This window comes from Mixophyes fleayi, chromosome 4, assembly GCF_038048845.1.
Source record: "Mixophyes fleayi isolate aMixFle1 chromosome 4, aMixFle1.hap1, whole genome shotgun sequence".
In the NCBI taxonomy this organism is placed as follows: domain Eukaryota; kingdom Metazoa; phylum Chordata; class Amphibia; order Anura; family Limnodynastidae; genus Mixophyes; species Mixophyes fleayi.
The window spans coordinates 343287983-343302894 of NC_134405.1; the positions used below are offsets into that span (position 1 = coordinate 343287983).

The following is a 14912-nucleotide window of genomic DNA, read 5'->3' on the forward strand; positions in this document are numbered from 1 at the left end:
CATCTTTTCCCCTATAGATAATTCTGCCCCTGTAGAAAACTCTGTCCCAGGATACAACTCTGTCCCAATAGGCAACTCTGTCCCAATAGGCAACTCTACCCCAGTAAACAACTGTGCCCATGTAGACAACTCTGCCCCTGTAAACACCTCTGCCCCAGTAGACAACTCTGCCTCAGTAGACACCTCTGCCCCAGTAGACAACTCTGCCCCAGTAGACACCTCTGCCCCAGTAGACAACTCTGCCTCAGTAGACACCTCTGCCCCAGTAGACAACTCTGCCCCTGTAGACAATTCTGCCCCAGTAGACACCTCTGCCCCAGTAGACAACTCTGCCCCAGTAGACAACTCTTCCCCAGTAGATAACTGTTCCTCTGTAGACAACTCTGTCCCCATAGACAACTCTAATCCAGTAGACAACTCTGCCCCTGTAGACAACTCTGCCCCCATAGACAACTCTAATCCAGTAGACAACTCTGCCCCCGTAGACAACTCTTCTCCTATAGACAACTCTGCCCCTACATTACATTATGCTGCTGACATCATTGAGATTAAAATTCCAAACCGGGTGGCCAGTTATATGTCCTATGAGTGTCACTTCAAAAACATTTTCTTTTTTAAGCCCCTGTGATCTGTGGTCGCAGTCTTACATAGTAATATGGCAGCTGTGAATGAGAAGACACAATTGTTTGTAAGTTTTACTCGTTGGCGCCATCCTTTGCAGATCGCTGACATTATGAGAGGCTGGTAATTGTTTCTCAGAAATTCGGGTCTTGGCTATTGTTACGAAATGACTGAATTACATACACAAGGAAGAGATAGGTTAAGTTTAGATATTTGGAAGTTCCCAGTCAGTTGTCTTATGTCCTCCAGATATTTTCACTACAAATTCAATGTTTCATTCATTTACATGAAGTATTGTTAAATACCTTCTGCATTTTGTAAATTATTGAGAGTTTTGTACTTTGTGACTTGTTTTAGAGTTATTTAGTATATAGTGAAAGCGATAAACAAAACATTTAAAGGCAGCTCTGTAGATTTCAGAGAAAATATGTCTAAATATTTCTTCTTGTTTTTTTGTTTTAAATATCATATCCTAGCATAAGCATTTCTCATATTCATGGGTGTAGTTAATGAAAGCTCTTATATGCTAGTAAGTTGTTGTTATTTTATGGCATCCGCAATAAACACATAAATAATAATAATAATGTCCGTGTGATTGGGGGCTTATTGAGCTCCCTGCTGTGCACCAGGCATTGGTTACAGGTACTAGAGTTGCACAAGTATTTTACAATGACAGGACCAGACACACAGAGGCAGCATGTAGGGGACCAGAGAGGGACTGTCCCCAAATCATCAGGGTTAGAAATATTGTTATTATAGGGAGACTGTTAGTATGCTCCAAGCGGTTAGTATGCTCTAAGCAGTTAGTATGCTCTAAGCGGTTAGTATGCTCTAAGCAGTTAGTATGCTCTAAGCGGTAAGCTAACATACCTTACCGCTGGCAGGTGTCTTACCAACGTTTACTCTATTGATGAATTGGGCAAAGCGATAACCAGCCTGATAACTTCATCATCATCATCATCATCATCATCGCCTATTTTTATATAGCGCCACTAATACCGCAGCGCTGTACAGAGAACTCACTCACATCAGTCTCTGCCTCATTCAAGCTTACAGTCTAAATTCCCTAACATACACAGACTAGGGTCAATTTGATAGCAACCAATTAACCTACCAGTATGTTTTTGGAGTGTGGGAGGAAACCGGAGCACCCGGAGGAAACCCACACAAACACGGGGAGAACATACAAACTTCACACAGATAAGACCATGGTCGGGAGTCGAACTTATGACCCCAGTGCTGTAAGGCAGAAGTGCTAACCACTGAGCCATTGTGCTGCCCGATCATAGGCAATAAGGCCTTTGCCTTTGATAAGTAAGCCCCTAAATCACTCATGTAACGTGTCCGGCAGAGAGCGACATCACTGCGCTACGGAATTTGCGCAGTTATCATGAGCGTTATAATCCTTTCCATCGATCCTTCCTGACATCTGAGCCCTCATATACTAATATCTCAGTGCTGGTATTATCTTTTCAGTTGCTGATGTTGTTAATTCAATTCCACTTCTGATGTTTGTTCTAACGAGCGCTCCTGTGATTCAGGGGCGTTCTATGAATGAAGTGGGCCAGATTCTATACACCTGGGACTCATCTGAGCAATGCCCACAAGTCCAGGAGCCAATGCGGGCCCCCTTGTCTCACGGGTCAGCATGCACAGGACACTCTGGGGCTCATTAAGTTAAATGCAGATTGCGATCTTGTTGCAAAATACCCATTTTTTTACTTTTGGGCAGACAGAAGGCGCTAGTTCCGTGGTGCGCATGGTCAGATGTAAAAAAGCTTATTATACGCCTAGAGCGTGAATTGCGTTCAATTTAACACGAGCCCCTCTGCGTGTATGGAGATAATCCAGTGCTGTGATCATTGTACAGCTCGCTACATAGTATCCGTTCAGATGACTTATCTTTCTCTTCCGAACAAGTGGTAACATGAACAGGTGACTTTATGTGTTTGGTTTGAAGCCGGATCATCGGTTTTATTGTCAATATTTTCCCCTGTTATTACTGTATTATATGCAGCTTGTTTCAGAGATTTCTGTAAAGTAAATAAACATTGTTGGGTACAAGCTGCAATGATGTACCGGTCCTCTCTCCTGCAACACAGTAACAAGTAGAAGATAGAAGTCAGCAGCGATTGTGAGATCAGATTTCTCATCTTCCTCTCCAATCTTCACAGTTTAGCCGGCGGTGATCCATGGTCACTGTGTCCTCTGTCTCTGCAACGCTTCATCCCTCCAGCTCTCTGTAAGCTAATGACTGTGTTATCTTATGGAAGGGGAATAACAGGAACTGATACTTTGTTGCAGTGAGAACAGATTAGTGACATCTCCCACACTGGGATTGTGGTGATGTTTGGGAGTGACCGGGATGATACACCGGACAGTAAGGGGCTCCTGTTAACTTGAACGCAATTTGAGTTTTCGGCGTATAATGCGTTTTTTTTTTTACTTCTATGCATGCGTAAAAAGCACTGGTTAAAAAAGCGTATTTATTTATATACTTAACATGAGCCGCTAAATGTTCAGCCTTCTACACACGCTGGGAAAGTGTTATTGATACATTATTATGATAAAATTCAGTATAATAAAACGTCCCCTATTGAATGTCTTTGCCCCATTTTAAAGACTTTAAAGTGAAGCATTACAAACCTAGAGTACTCCCATGTCTGAGAGATGTGTTGGTCAAAGGTAATTACTTGGCTAAGATTAACAAGGATATTTTTATTTAAATTCCTTTATTTAATCACTGAGGACGATATTCTGTTATATTCTTCGGTCATGTAGCTGGGACCTAATAGCTGAACACATCTAGTCACAAGATAGGAAACAATAATAACATTTACAGCTTCTGTGTGCAGAGATTTCTGCCCCTTTGTTTGATAAAAGAGCAATAAGCCGCACTCTATATCTTATAATGTCCTGTTTATTTTTATTTATAGCGTCACAGACATGATATAAATCAAAGCTACCAGATAGTTGGTTTCACTAGTCTAATTTGCAAATTGAAAGCTGTTATCTGATTTACTGTATCATGTTATTGTATTGGAAAATAAGAGATTAATGTAATATTTATTGTACAAAAATGTCAATCACCTATTGATAATAAGATGATTTGCATAGTTGTTATCCATGTTTCCACTGTCCTGTTTTTGAGAAACAGCGTCTAATCGTATCAGCTTCTCTGCATCACTAAGGGTTAAATGTTCTCAGACAGCTGCAACATTGTTGCCACAATGTATGTGTGTAATGAATATGGAGATATGAGCTCAGACAACTATCCTTTCAAAGTGAAATGATACATGTTTGGCAGAAAAATCTCCAGCTCCTCAGCACATAGGTTAGAATCGTCTTTCATATACGCTTATATTTCCACTAGAATGCAGCAAAGATGTAAAATAAATAAACAAATTGGTTGTTATGATAATTAAAAAATATATTATCAGAAAAGTCAGATTGATCATTAATTGACCCTCTTATACTGTTTCCTTGATGAAATCTGCTCAGATATTGATCTTTGGGGGGAGTTTAAGAGCTAATTACTGGATCACTGAGTTTACTGCTTTGAAATGATATTTTTCTGTGTCACAAAATGTTTTTGTTGAGTGGATACAAATTCCCTTCAGTCTTTCCTAGGACCTGTATGATTCTATGTCTGTGTTGTTAGTTGCTGGTGTACAGTGTGTAATGTTTATATGTTATCTTTGTGGGTGGGGGTAACACGTCACCTTAAACTTAGGTGCTTTTTATGACGTCATTGACCTTAATAAATTGCAAATTTTAATGGTTGAAAATGAACATTCTTATAAGATTACACAACACATTATTCCTGTTTCATTTGCATAATCATAGTCCAGATAAGCAAACCATCCCGTTCCGGAATATTGGGTGTATTTCATGGAGCCCTTTGTACAGCACTGCAGAATATGTTGGTGCTATATAAATAAATGAAATGAATATCCTGATTGAAGAAGCTGCAGGGTGTTATTTAAGGGAGCACATGCACGTATTTGGAGGGTGGATTTGGAAGAGTGCGGTCCTGCGACACTCCGGGCTGTTGTGATGTGACCTAACGCGATGTGATGTGTTTCATGAGGCATCGTGTACACTGTGCGACGTCAGATAGGCTGACATGTTCTGTGTAGCCCTGTCCGTGTGTCCTTGGGCCAGGCTGGGAGCCCCAGACTTTTTATTCTCCCCCTGACATGGGACTCATGTTGGTTTTGTAGTATAAATACTATTATTTATAAACCTCAAACGTGCGCCACTGGCGAAAATCTGCATTTGTCTCTGCGCTTTGCGTTTTGCAGTAGGGATCCTCTACGGCCGCTGTCGCATTATCCCGGTGCCGAGATAAGAGCAAAGCAAAAAAAAAAAAAAAAAAGGAGCAAATTTGCACCTTGGCAAAACCATGTTGCATTGGAGGGGAAGGTAAATGTAAAATGTGTAGACAGATGTATAGTTGGGGTAGAGCATGTCCTAAAACAACTTAGATTTCAGTGTAAAAATAAAACTATCAAGTATTTGTGTTCTACATGAAAACAGACAGAATTTCACTTGTGTGCAAAATAATAAACTAATTTGCACCCCTTGTTTTGCAACATTGCTTGTCCAGGAGCAAATTTACTCCTTTTTTTTTTTTTTTTGCTTTGCTCCTAATTCAGCATCGGGCCCTCAGTGAGGAACGGGTTAATGATAATCTTTCCATAGAGCCTATAAAGCTTTTGAAACCTCCCGAACTCCAAGTCTCAGGGATGCATGAAACACGGGTTTATTTCCCTGCGCCGTCCGCACGTCAGATTGCGGGTTCAAAGTCGATATGGGAAGCGGAGATTAATGGATTATCCGCCCACTAAACATCTTCTCTACGGCCCCGTCGGCGTGCGTAAGACGCTAATAGTCGCACAGCTTATAGCCTGTCTCCTGCGCGCTCTGACTGGCAGCGCAAGAGGCAGATTTACATAAGAGAATTTGGGGGCTTTGGTATAAAGTGATATACAGCAGGACTGGAGAGGAGCGTGTCCTGGGGTAGCAGGCAGCTTACGGCCTCTCGGAGCAGAGATTACTGCTTTATCTTGTCATACTAAATTAACGTGGCAGAGCCCCACTAAACAGCGCTGACCTCTTCATCTGTGGAAATCGCAGCCTAGAGGAGAGATGGTATTTAAGACTCTGATTCTTCTTCCATTCTCTTTCCTCCTAGTTGATTAATATGTATGTGGGTGATTACAGGCGCTCTGGGCGCTCTGCGGATTATCAGAGATGTTCATCTTTTAAAATAGAAATGATTCTTAGAGATAGTTGACAAGATAAATAAATGACTCATTTGCTCAGTGTTTCATACCCTCCCTGTCATTATTTTACCGTGACGTGAGCAGGACCCCTCAAGACCTGACCCTGGGGTGTCAGCCCGGGACATTGCTCTATTGAGCCTGGAATATATTTGCAGATTGTGTCTATAGGTCTCAGGACCTGGCTGCTTACAAGTGATATTATCTTATTTCAGTTATGTTGCAGTTTTACACCCTCCCTAGAATATTTATAATTTCTGCAGGATCCGGGGTACATAGGTTTAGTTTCTGTATAATGTTTTGTGGACATTGGGGGCGATCCTGACAAGACCTCTCTTGGTAATTGTACGGGACGTGATATGTCAGAATCTGACACCAAATATTCTCACGTCAGTTTATTGGGGGACATTCGTGAATACCAGGAAAATGTTTCCTTTTATTCTCTAAGCTGCTCTAGAAGAATGACAGCAGGAAAGTCTCTTCTTCATCCGGCTCTAGTGTCATAAATGTCCAAAACCAAAGTTATTGTGGGTGTTATCAAGTTGTATAAGAGATGTTTATGTTCACTGGGAAGTAGCAAAGGGGATAAAAAGATCAGCACAGAGATGGTGAATGTTGGGGCCTCTTTTTCTGTGGTCCGTTTAATTTTCTTTTACTGTAATAATAATAATAATACTGTCTTTCACTCTATACTCCCATCAAACTGTCTCTATCGCTGCTGGGGTGTTGTGTGGTTTGATATGAGTTAGATAATCACCCACCGGAATATAACCGCCCCCCTGTATACGTTACCGGAGGCTGTGTCCATCTTTGTATCCGGTCATCTGACATCTGAGCTCCTAGTTATTCCAGCGCAGATCACAATATTAACCTGCTGTACATCTGTTGTTTAATGCGACTATAATATATATAATATATAATATTTAATATATCGCTCTGCATTCATCTTCAAACGCAACCTGTGCGCAAGTTGCATTTTTAAAACGAGCGAGGGAACTGGAGCCTACGTGCGGCCATATTCAAATATCTGCGGATCTCAAGATACGTTCCCATTTGAATCTGGGTATAACTAAGCTTTGTCTGCAGGATACTTGATGTATGTACAGAACAGACTGCAGGATACACACAATGTATGTGTGCAATATCAAGTCCCCTCTGAATGCATGCAAAGAAATTATATATATATATATATTTTAAAAGAAACTATCCACTCCTGATACTATAAATAAAATAAAATATTTTTTTTTTCATTTATTTTTACATTACATTTATAAGTTAGGATTTTTCTTTTATCTTAATATAAAGATACAACATGTTTTTATAGTATATCTTTCTTGCGTACACATGTCCTGTGCTACCTAGTGGCACACATACGTGTAGTTTTTCATTCAAGGACTATGCCGTGTCAGTCATCACTATCAGTCGGCAATTACACCCTGCCCGGTAGCTGGTGCAAATAATACGGCGAAAAAATATGCACAGAAACCCAAAGCTTGAATCGACGACGTCTGCGCTGCCGCGCGCTTGTTGTACATTGCCAACATTCACTCAACGTTTCCCTCCCCCATTCCACCCTTCAAGTTATAGACAGCAGTAAATGTCATTTGAGTTCGGACATGAATTGTATACAATGGCGTTCATTGGTGTGATGTTCGGTTCTCGGTGTGCTCAGCGCTATGTCACGCAAGGTGCAGCACGCAAACTGACTTACGCCTGAAGATGAATCAGACCCATAATGTCTTTTATAATGAGAAGAGAATAGAGAATGGCATTACAATATTAGTCTATTAATGGTAAAAGGTGATAATCTACTATAGTTTATATATATATATATTTATTAAAGTGTTTGATTAGTAATGGTAAAAATTGTCATAGGCGAGTATTGATATCACTTCACTACTCAGCACACTATTATCCGTCTATTATAAATCTTACTGACTCCTGCTGTAGATTATAATGTTGCTCAGTCACCTTGGAGTTAGGTGACCATTTCAGAAACTCTCCTATAAGTTCAGCTCTTGTTCTTTATACTCTATATAAACTACAAGAGGACCCCAGGGCGGTGAGTGTATGAGGAGGGGTGGGCACTGTCTCCAGATTTTCTGCTCTTATTATATTGATAAATGTGGCGTTTACTGATTGTCCTCTTAAATCTGCTGCGATTTTAATCAAAATAGTTTTCCCCCTTATTAATAGAATGGGTAAAAGAAGATATATTTGTATACAGTTGGATATCAAGGTTTTATGTTTTGACTTATAGAGGAACACTGAAATGTGGAGTTCAAGGCACCGGATTTAATCAGTGACTATTTTCTGGTTTAAATGAACTTTTTAACACATTGAGAACTGACAAAATGATTGTATCTAGCACATTATTAAGTAATCTCTGCGATTTCAGGTCTGTGTTAATTGAGATTCAACTTGCAACGATCCTTTATGAAGACTGGTTCTATAGTTCCTCTATAAATCCGATGGTGAATGCAGGAAATCTATGAAATTAATTAGGGGAGATGAAGTATTCCTCTTGTAAGTCAGTCCCGGGCTTTGTTTCCTCGCTCTGTGTGTTACAGGAGTCTAAGTGCTCGATGGGAGCTTTTTAATTATGAGTCTCTGTTTGATCTCACTCCCTATAATGAATGGATTGCCAGCGACTTTGTCCACGTGATGGAACTGAATGATTCCTGCCTGGTAGTTGTCTCCTAATTTACATTTAACGATTGTGGACAATAGCAGCTGCTATTGTAAATGTACAATGATGTACGGTATTAATGGGGAACAAATGCCTTTTGCCGAACTTTATGTGTAAAATGTATTTTTAAGTACTTTAAAGCCGACCTGGTATCGGTGCAGGGTGGAAAGAGCCATGTTGGCAGCCGAATCCTTGACAGGGTCTAGTTGGCAGTCGAATCCTTGCTACGGTCTAGTTTGAAGCTGAATTTTTGATAGGGTCTAGTTGGAAGCTGAATTCTTGATAGGGTCTAGTTGGCAGCCGAATCCTTGACAGGGTCTAGTTAGAAGCTGAATCCTTGACAGGGTCTAGTTGGAAGCTGAATCCTTGACATGGTCTAGTTGGAAGCCGAATCCTTGACAGGGTCTAGTTAGAAGCCGAATCCTTGATAGGGTCTAGTTGGAAGCCGAATCCTTGATAGGGTCTAGTTGGAAGCCGAATCCTTGATAGGGTCTAGTTGGAAGCCGAATCCTTGATAGGGTCTAGTTGGAAGCCGAATCCTTGATAGGGTCTAGTTGGAAGCCGAATCCTTGATAGGGTCTAGTTGGAAGCCGAATCCTTGATAGGGTCTAGTTGGAAGCCGAATCCTTGATAGGGTCTAGTTGGCAGCTGAATCCTTGATAGGGTCTAGTTGGAAGGTGAATCCTTGATAGGGTCTAGTTGGAAGCTGAATCCTTGATTGGTTCATGAATTTTGGTACAGCCCACAGAAATGCTGCGTTCAGTGAGATTTTATTAAGATGATAGGGTGGAGAGGACACCTTTTGAAAGGCATTTCTTGCCGTGAGAAGGGGTGTACCGCTATTTACCCTCCACATAAGGACTTGATATTAGCCCTGGCTCAGACGTTCCAGAGGTCGGGTCTTATCCGATGACTTTTACTGAGACGCGTTTTGTGACTTCCACCTTAGAAGACAAGTGCGTTTCTAGGATGTTCTCTCTCTTTCATGATTAATTTAAGGCATAAATGACTAAACCGAGCAGTATTTTAGGAGAAAAACAGATAACTTAGATTTAGGGAATCATTTTTTGCTAATTCACAAACAGTTCCTATAATCCACAAAACTTTACGTACTTCGATCTCTCTCAGGGATACAAATATCACCTAGAGCCCAAGAAATGCGTTGTCCCAGGTTCTGCTCTCCCAGTGTTACTATCAGACCGGCCGTGGCTGCGACAACGTGTCCAGGTCATTGTTTTATATAGAATCAGTTAGTAAGACATGAAATAAATCAGCATTGTCACATTGGATTAGTTTAGTTATAACATATAGATCTTCGATAAAATGTAACACTTTGTTCCTGATATTAGAATCCTGATACATTGTGTCCTTTCTATATCTCCAGCTCACAACTCAATCAGCTGAACCAGAATCTTGTAATTCGCCCATAGGATTCGTACAGATTCGGCGTCACGATCTAGTAACATTACCAGCGAGTGCAGTGTTATATCTAAATGAATTCAGCTGACATTAATGCAGTAAATTATTGGAAGATAACGCCTTCGTTATCCTTCCCACTTCAGAGATCTGTAATAGGTTATTAACATCCGTGTACATGTGAATTGTAGCTGTTCTAAGGAGTGCTGACATTATCCCACACATTCCGCTCCACGTGTATCTACAGACATAATATACTGTACATTGTGCTGTATCACAATACAGCGCAATCAGAGTGGAGAATAAGCAGGATAGGCGACGTGGGTCTGACAGAGCTCTGTAAGTGGCCCTTAAGTACTCGGTACCCCAACCTACTGAGATCACTGGGTGTTCAAACTCTGTAAACTCGTATGGGAAACACTAGTTTATAGAAGTGTGTGTATAATAATTATTTATATATAATAATATAGAATGATTTGCTTTCTGACTAAAGGCTGCAGATTGTGACTGTGAAGTAAGGAATGTTCTAATCGCCGCGCAGAGAACATGGTTAATCCACAAATGTGTATTTATACACTTAAGCAGTGGTAGAAGGGGAGGGGGGGGGGGTATACAGGGTATGTCATACCGCCACCTCTCCTAGTGCTACATTGTACCACTATCACATTCCAGTCACTTACATTTATATATATATCTATATATACATACTGGTAGAAGTGGGGGGTATACGGGGTATGTCATACCGCCACCTCTCCTAGTGCTACATTGTATCACTATCACATTCCAGTCACTTACATTTATATATATATATCTATATATATATACTGGTAGAAGTGGGGGGTATACGGGGTATGTCATACCGCCACCTCTTCTAGTGCTACATTGTAACACTATCACATTCCAGTCACTTACACTTATATATATCTATCTATATATATATATACATACTGGTAGAAGTGGGGGGTATACGGGGTAATTTATACGGTGGCTTTTCCTACTGCCTTCATTGTAACACTATCACATTCCTGTCACTTACATTCCCGTTACATTTTCAATACCGCCACTTCTAAATTTCCTGTTCCACCACTGCACATGTCCGCGTTTGGTGAGAGCTGACATGTTAAACTGAAACAATCAGGACTATGTACAGCGCCGCTATCTATTAGACTCTCTCGCTGAAACTTTATAAGTCCCATAAATGCTGCCACCTCCTCTTGTTGGGATAGTGATGTAATATACTATTGGTAATAGTAATCTTATCGGTTGCGTTAGCTCTGCGTTCAGGGTTTCATCGCCTTTCCTACATATATCTGCAATGATGAATATAACAAATATCTCATATCTTGTTAGTTACTGTTGCAGTTAAAGGACTAATAGATAATTTATAGTGAATGGTGATTTATTGAGCAATGAATAATTATTTCCATTCCATTCAATTGTTTTCATGATCATTATCCACTTGCCGGCATTTTTTTTTATAAATTATTGCAGTATATTTTGACACTGCGGAAACTATAAATAACAATATTAATGTATTTGCAAGAATAAAGGTTTATATCTGAGCAAAATTGCTGCAAATGTCTGTAAAGATTTTCGTGGAACGCCGACCTCCCGGGTTTATGTATATTCTTCTTGTTTTTTTAGGATATTGATGGCAATAAGTTGATCTCTTCATTTGCCCCACACAACTCGGCTACCTCACCCATGAAGGCAGATGAAGGGGGGAGGCAGAGTGGCGAGTCTTTGTCTAACGCTGTTCTGGGGACGCCGGAGAGGCGCAAAGGTAGCTTAGCGGACGTGGTCGACACACTAAAGCAGCGGAAGATGGAGGAACTCATTAAAAATGAACCAGAAGGTAAGAAAGACATTTTGGATTCATAATGGACATTATACATTGTTAATTGCACAGAGATGTATATGATATGAAGCCAGGATTTTATTATTGATAGTGTCTCCGGAGCCTGTTGATTAACTTACAGTAATTTAAGGTTTTGGGTTTAGTATTTTTTTTGGCATGTATGATTTGTTTATTGTTTTAAGAAATTCTAATTGATTAAACAAAAGGAATTATTAGCATCCGTTCGGCATTTAATGAAAGATTTGAAATAAGGTGGAAAAGAAGGAGATGATCCGTTTGTAATCACTGACCTATATCCTAGATGGTCTTCTGCTTCCGTGGGCTAAGCTGCCTTTGTGTCTTACAATGTATATAGCCACCGGCAGTGTATGCTAATTAGCCAGAATGGTGGGGCATTGTGCAATCACTGGGACGTTGCTCTGAACTGCTCTATGTCCTATAGCAACTTATAGAATTTTTTTTAGTGCAATTTAAATTCTTGACATAGCTGTGATTTAATCCCTATTGTGTCAGAGTCATAAAGCGTTTTGTTCTGGTATTATTTCCATCAGCGGAGGAGGCTGTGTTGGAAGAGTTGTGCAGGATTTGTGTACCTTCTTTACACAATGCACACTGTTGCAATATTTGGCACTTTGTGTTGTTTACCGCCGGTCACATTGTCTTCTACAACAAAAGGAGAATATAGCGGATTACATCTCTGTTTGCGTTCTGTATAAACAAAGCAGGTTTGGAGGAAGCACAGCCTGGTGATTGCGGGTTATCCGTCGGTTCATCTGCCGCCTGGTTCAGGTCTAGCAGAGAATTCAGAATATCTCTCTAACAGTATATATATCGTTTTTACATGTTCCCTGTCTATTTGTCCAATGTATATATTATGAGATTCATGTGTAATAAACGTCTTATGGGGCTACCTATTGTCTATCAAGGTGTATTACAAAATTGGAATTTAGCAGCCAGTCGGTCAAACTTCGGAGCCATCTGGAGTTTCGAATGAGCCGGGGAAAATGTGGATGTATTGAACTCACTGGTAGTGGCTACTAGGAGTATAACAGAGAATCGAGAGAACACTGTAGCCCCCCCCCAGCAGGGTGAGGGTCCCTTCTGAGCAAGCGCGGTCTGGCGCACACAATGGCGCAAGAGAATCCTCTGCTCTGCTCCCAGGGTCTTGTGGGAAGTGGCAGCCTCAGAGATAGGGGGGCAAAAAGGTATTGGTGGGCCCTCCCCTGTCACATCCCTTGTAGTGCCACCCCTGCTCCCAAATATTATAGGCACTAACAGTAATATTTTCTAGGCACATCGGTTACCTGGTTCCACGCTCACAAGCACACACACAGAACACGGATGTGCTTGCATACACACAAACACAAAAACGCACACGCTCTTTACATTTTAAGTTATCCTGCTTACAATAAAAATGCTTTTCAAGCTCTGAAAATGCGGCTTAATCATGTTGTGTTAACACGTGAACTTTCCATTTGTACGCCGCTAATGTTTCCGCTTTAAGCTCCCTGCCCATTAAACGTGACACCGATGCGTTCCCACTGCAAGCCCCCAAGACGCGCTCGTAGAGAGGGTGCAAGTTGGCAAGGTTGTTATCGTTACAGAAGGACGGGCAACAAAGCGATGTGTAAAGCCGGGGATTTAAGTACGAGATTACGTATATTTCAGAGACCCCATTAGCCGAGGTCAGAGCAAAACATTAAAATGGATCCCGAGACCGCGCATTATCTTCGCTTTATGAAAATGCACAAACAAAAGATGTGGAACTCTTTGAAAATAAGAGGGAGAGAGAGCAGAAGAAAAAACGTGTCCAACGCGCACTCTCCCCTCTCCTCTTCCCATTGTTCTATTGTCTTCCAAAGGCCATTAAAATGAACAGCGGGTTGCAGTGAAAATTTCATTAAGGCTTTGTTCCGTCATTATGAGAGAATCATATTCATAGCTCTGGCTTCTTTTTCTCTTTGAAAGTCTCAGAAAAGCTGGTTTTTTTCCCCCTCATCTCAATACAAACCCGTGAACATAAGTTAAAAGTGAGGAAAAATGAAAGAATGGTAAATAATGAGAAATATACAAAAAAAAAGGTCATTGGGTGACACAAGCTTAGGTTTATAGATGGGCATTAAAAGGGGGTCTTATAGTCCACTCTCTCTTCTACCCACCCCAGTCTTCCCGAGATATTCATTTACATCTGTACAAATGCCTTGATTTGTGCAATTAAGTCTTTCCTGCCGTCTTCCAGAGTAAATATCTTGCGCGTTCCTTGTGTCTGTGACATCTCCGGTTTGTCATCTCTCTTGCCCTGTGGGGGGAAAAAGTTTCATCCAGGATGTGCACCGATGACCTGTGCACAATACTGACTGCTCTCCACTTTCTATATAATATTATAGTCTTTATTATCTCTCCCTGGTGCAGTCTGTAAATCACAGGCTCGGGTGGGGGTATTACTCCCCGTTTTACAGCTCACTGAACATTTATCACCTGGATTATAAATTGTGATAAAGGCACGAGACAGAGAGATTAATACAGCGCTCTGTTCACCCCTTTCACAAATTAATTCCTTTAACAGCAGATTCTTTACGTCTTATGAGAGCGAATGTCAGCCATTTTTATTATCCTTCCAATAATCAATATCGGTGAGGGCGATCGGTTAATGCAAGTCAGGCCCAGAGTGCATTAAATTACTCAGAGTGTTACCAGTCATTAGTTAATTGCTGGACACTGGTCCTGGCTGCAACATAAACCTAATTTCACTATCAAAATGGTTTTTGAAGCTGTTAAAATGTGTTTTGATTGAAATTCTGGAATTGGCTGGTGAAACAAACTTGTACGACGTATTTAATAATGGTGCAAGTAGTAGAAGCGTCAGAATTGGTGCGTTCAGAGAAGGTTTGTCGCAATGGGAAGCACCTAAATCACTCTCTTCCATCATTGGAACAAAGCAGACATGAAGTATCATTGTTCTGATGTGTGATTGGCTGCTCTGGATTATTTTAGTTTTCTAAGATTGTCCCACTTTTTGCCATTGTAACTTTAATGCGGAATG

At 40.8% G+C, this 14912-nt stretch overlaps 1 protein-coding gene across 6 annotated transcripts in view; it reads left to right on the plus strand.

Annotated features, from left to right (window-relative positions):
• SOX5 (SRY-box transcription factor 5) overlaps nt 1–14912 on the plus strand; it is a 176748-nt gene that overhangs the window by 30639 nt on the left and 131197 nt on the right. For all 6 annotated transcript variants that reach the window (XM_075210765.1, XM_075210769.1, XM_075210766.1 and 3 more), the window contains one exon: nt 11656–11866. In XM_075210765.1, the coding sequence (XP_075066866.1) occupies nt 11656–11866 (211 nt within the window). The remainder of the gene's footprint in view (nt 1–11655; nt 11867–14912) is intronic.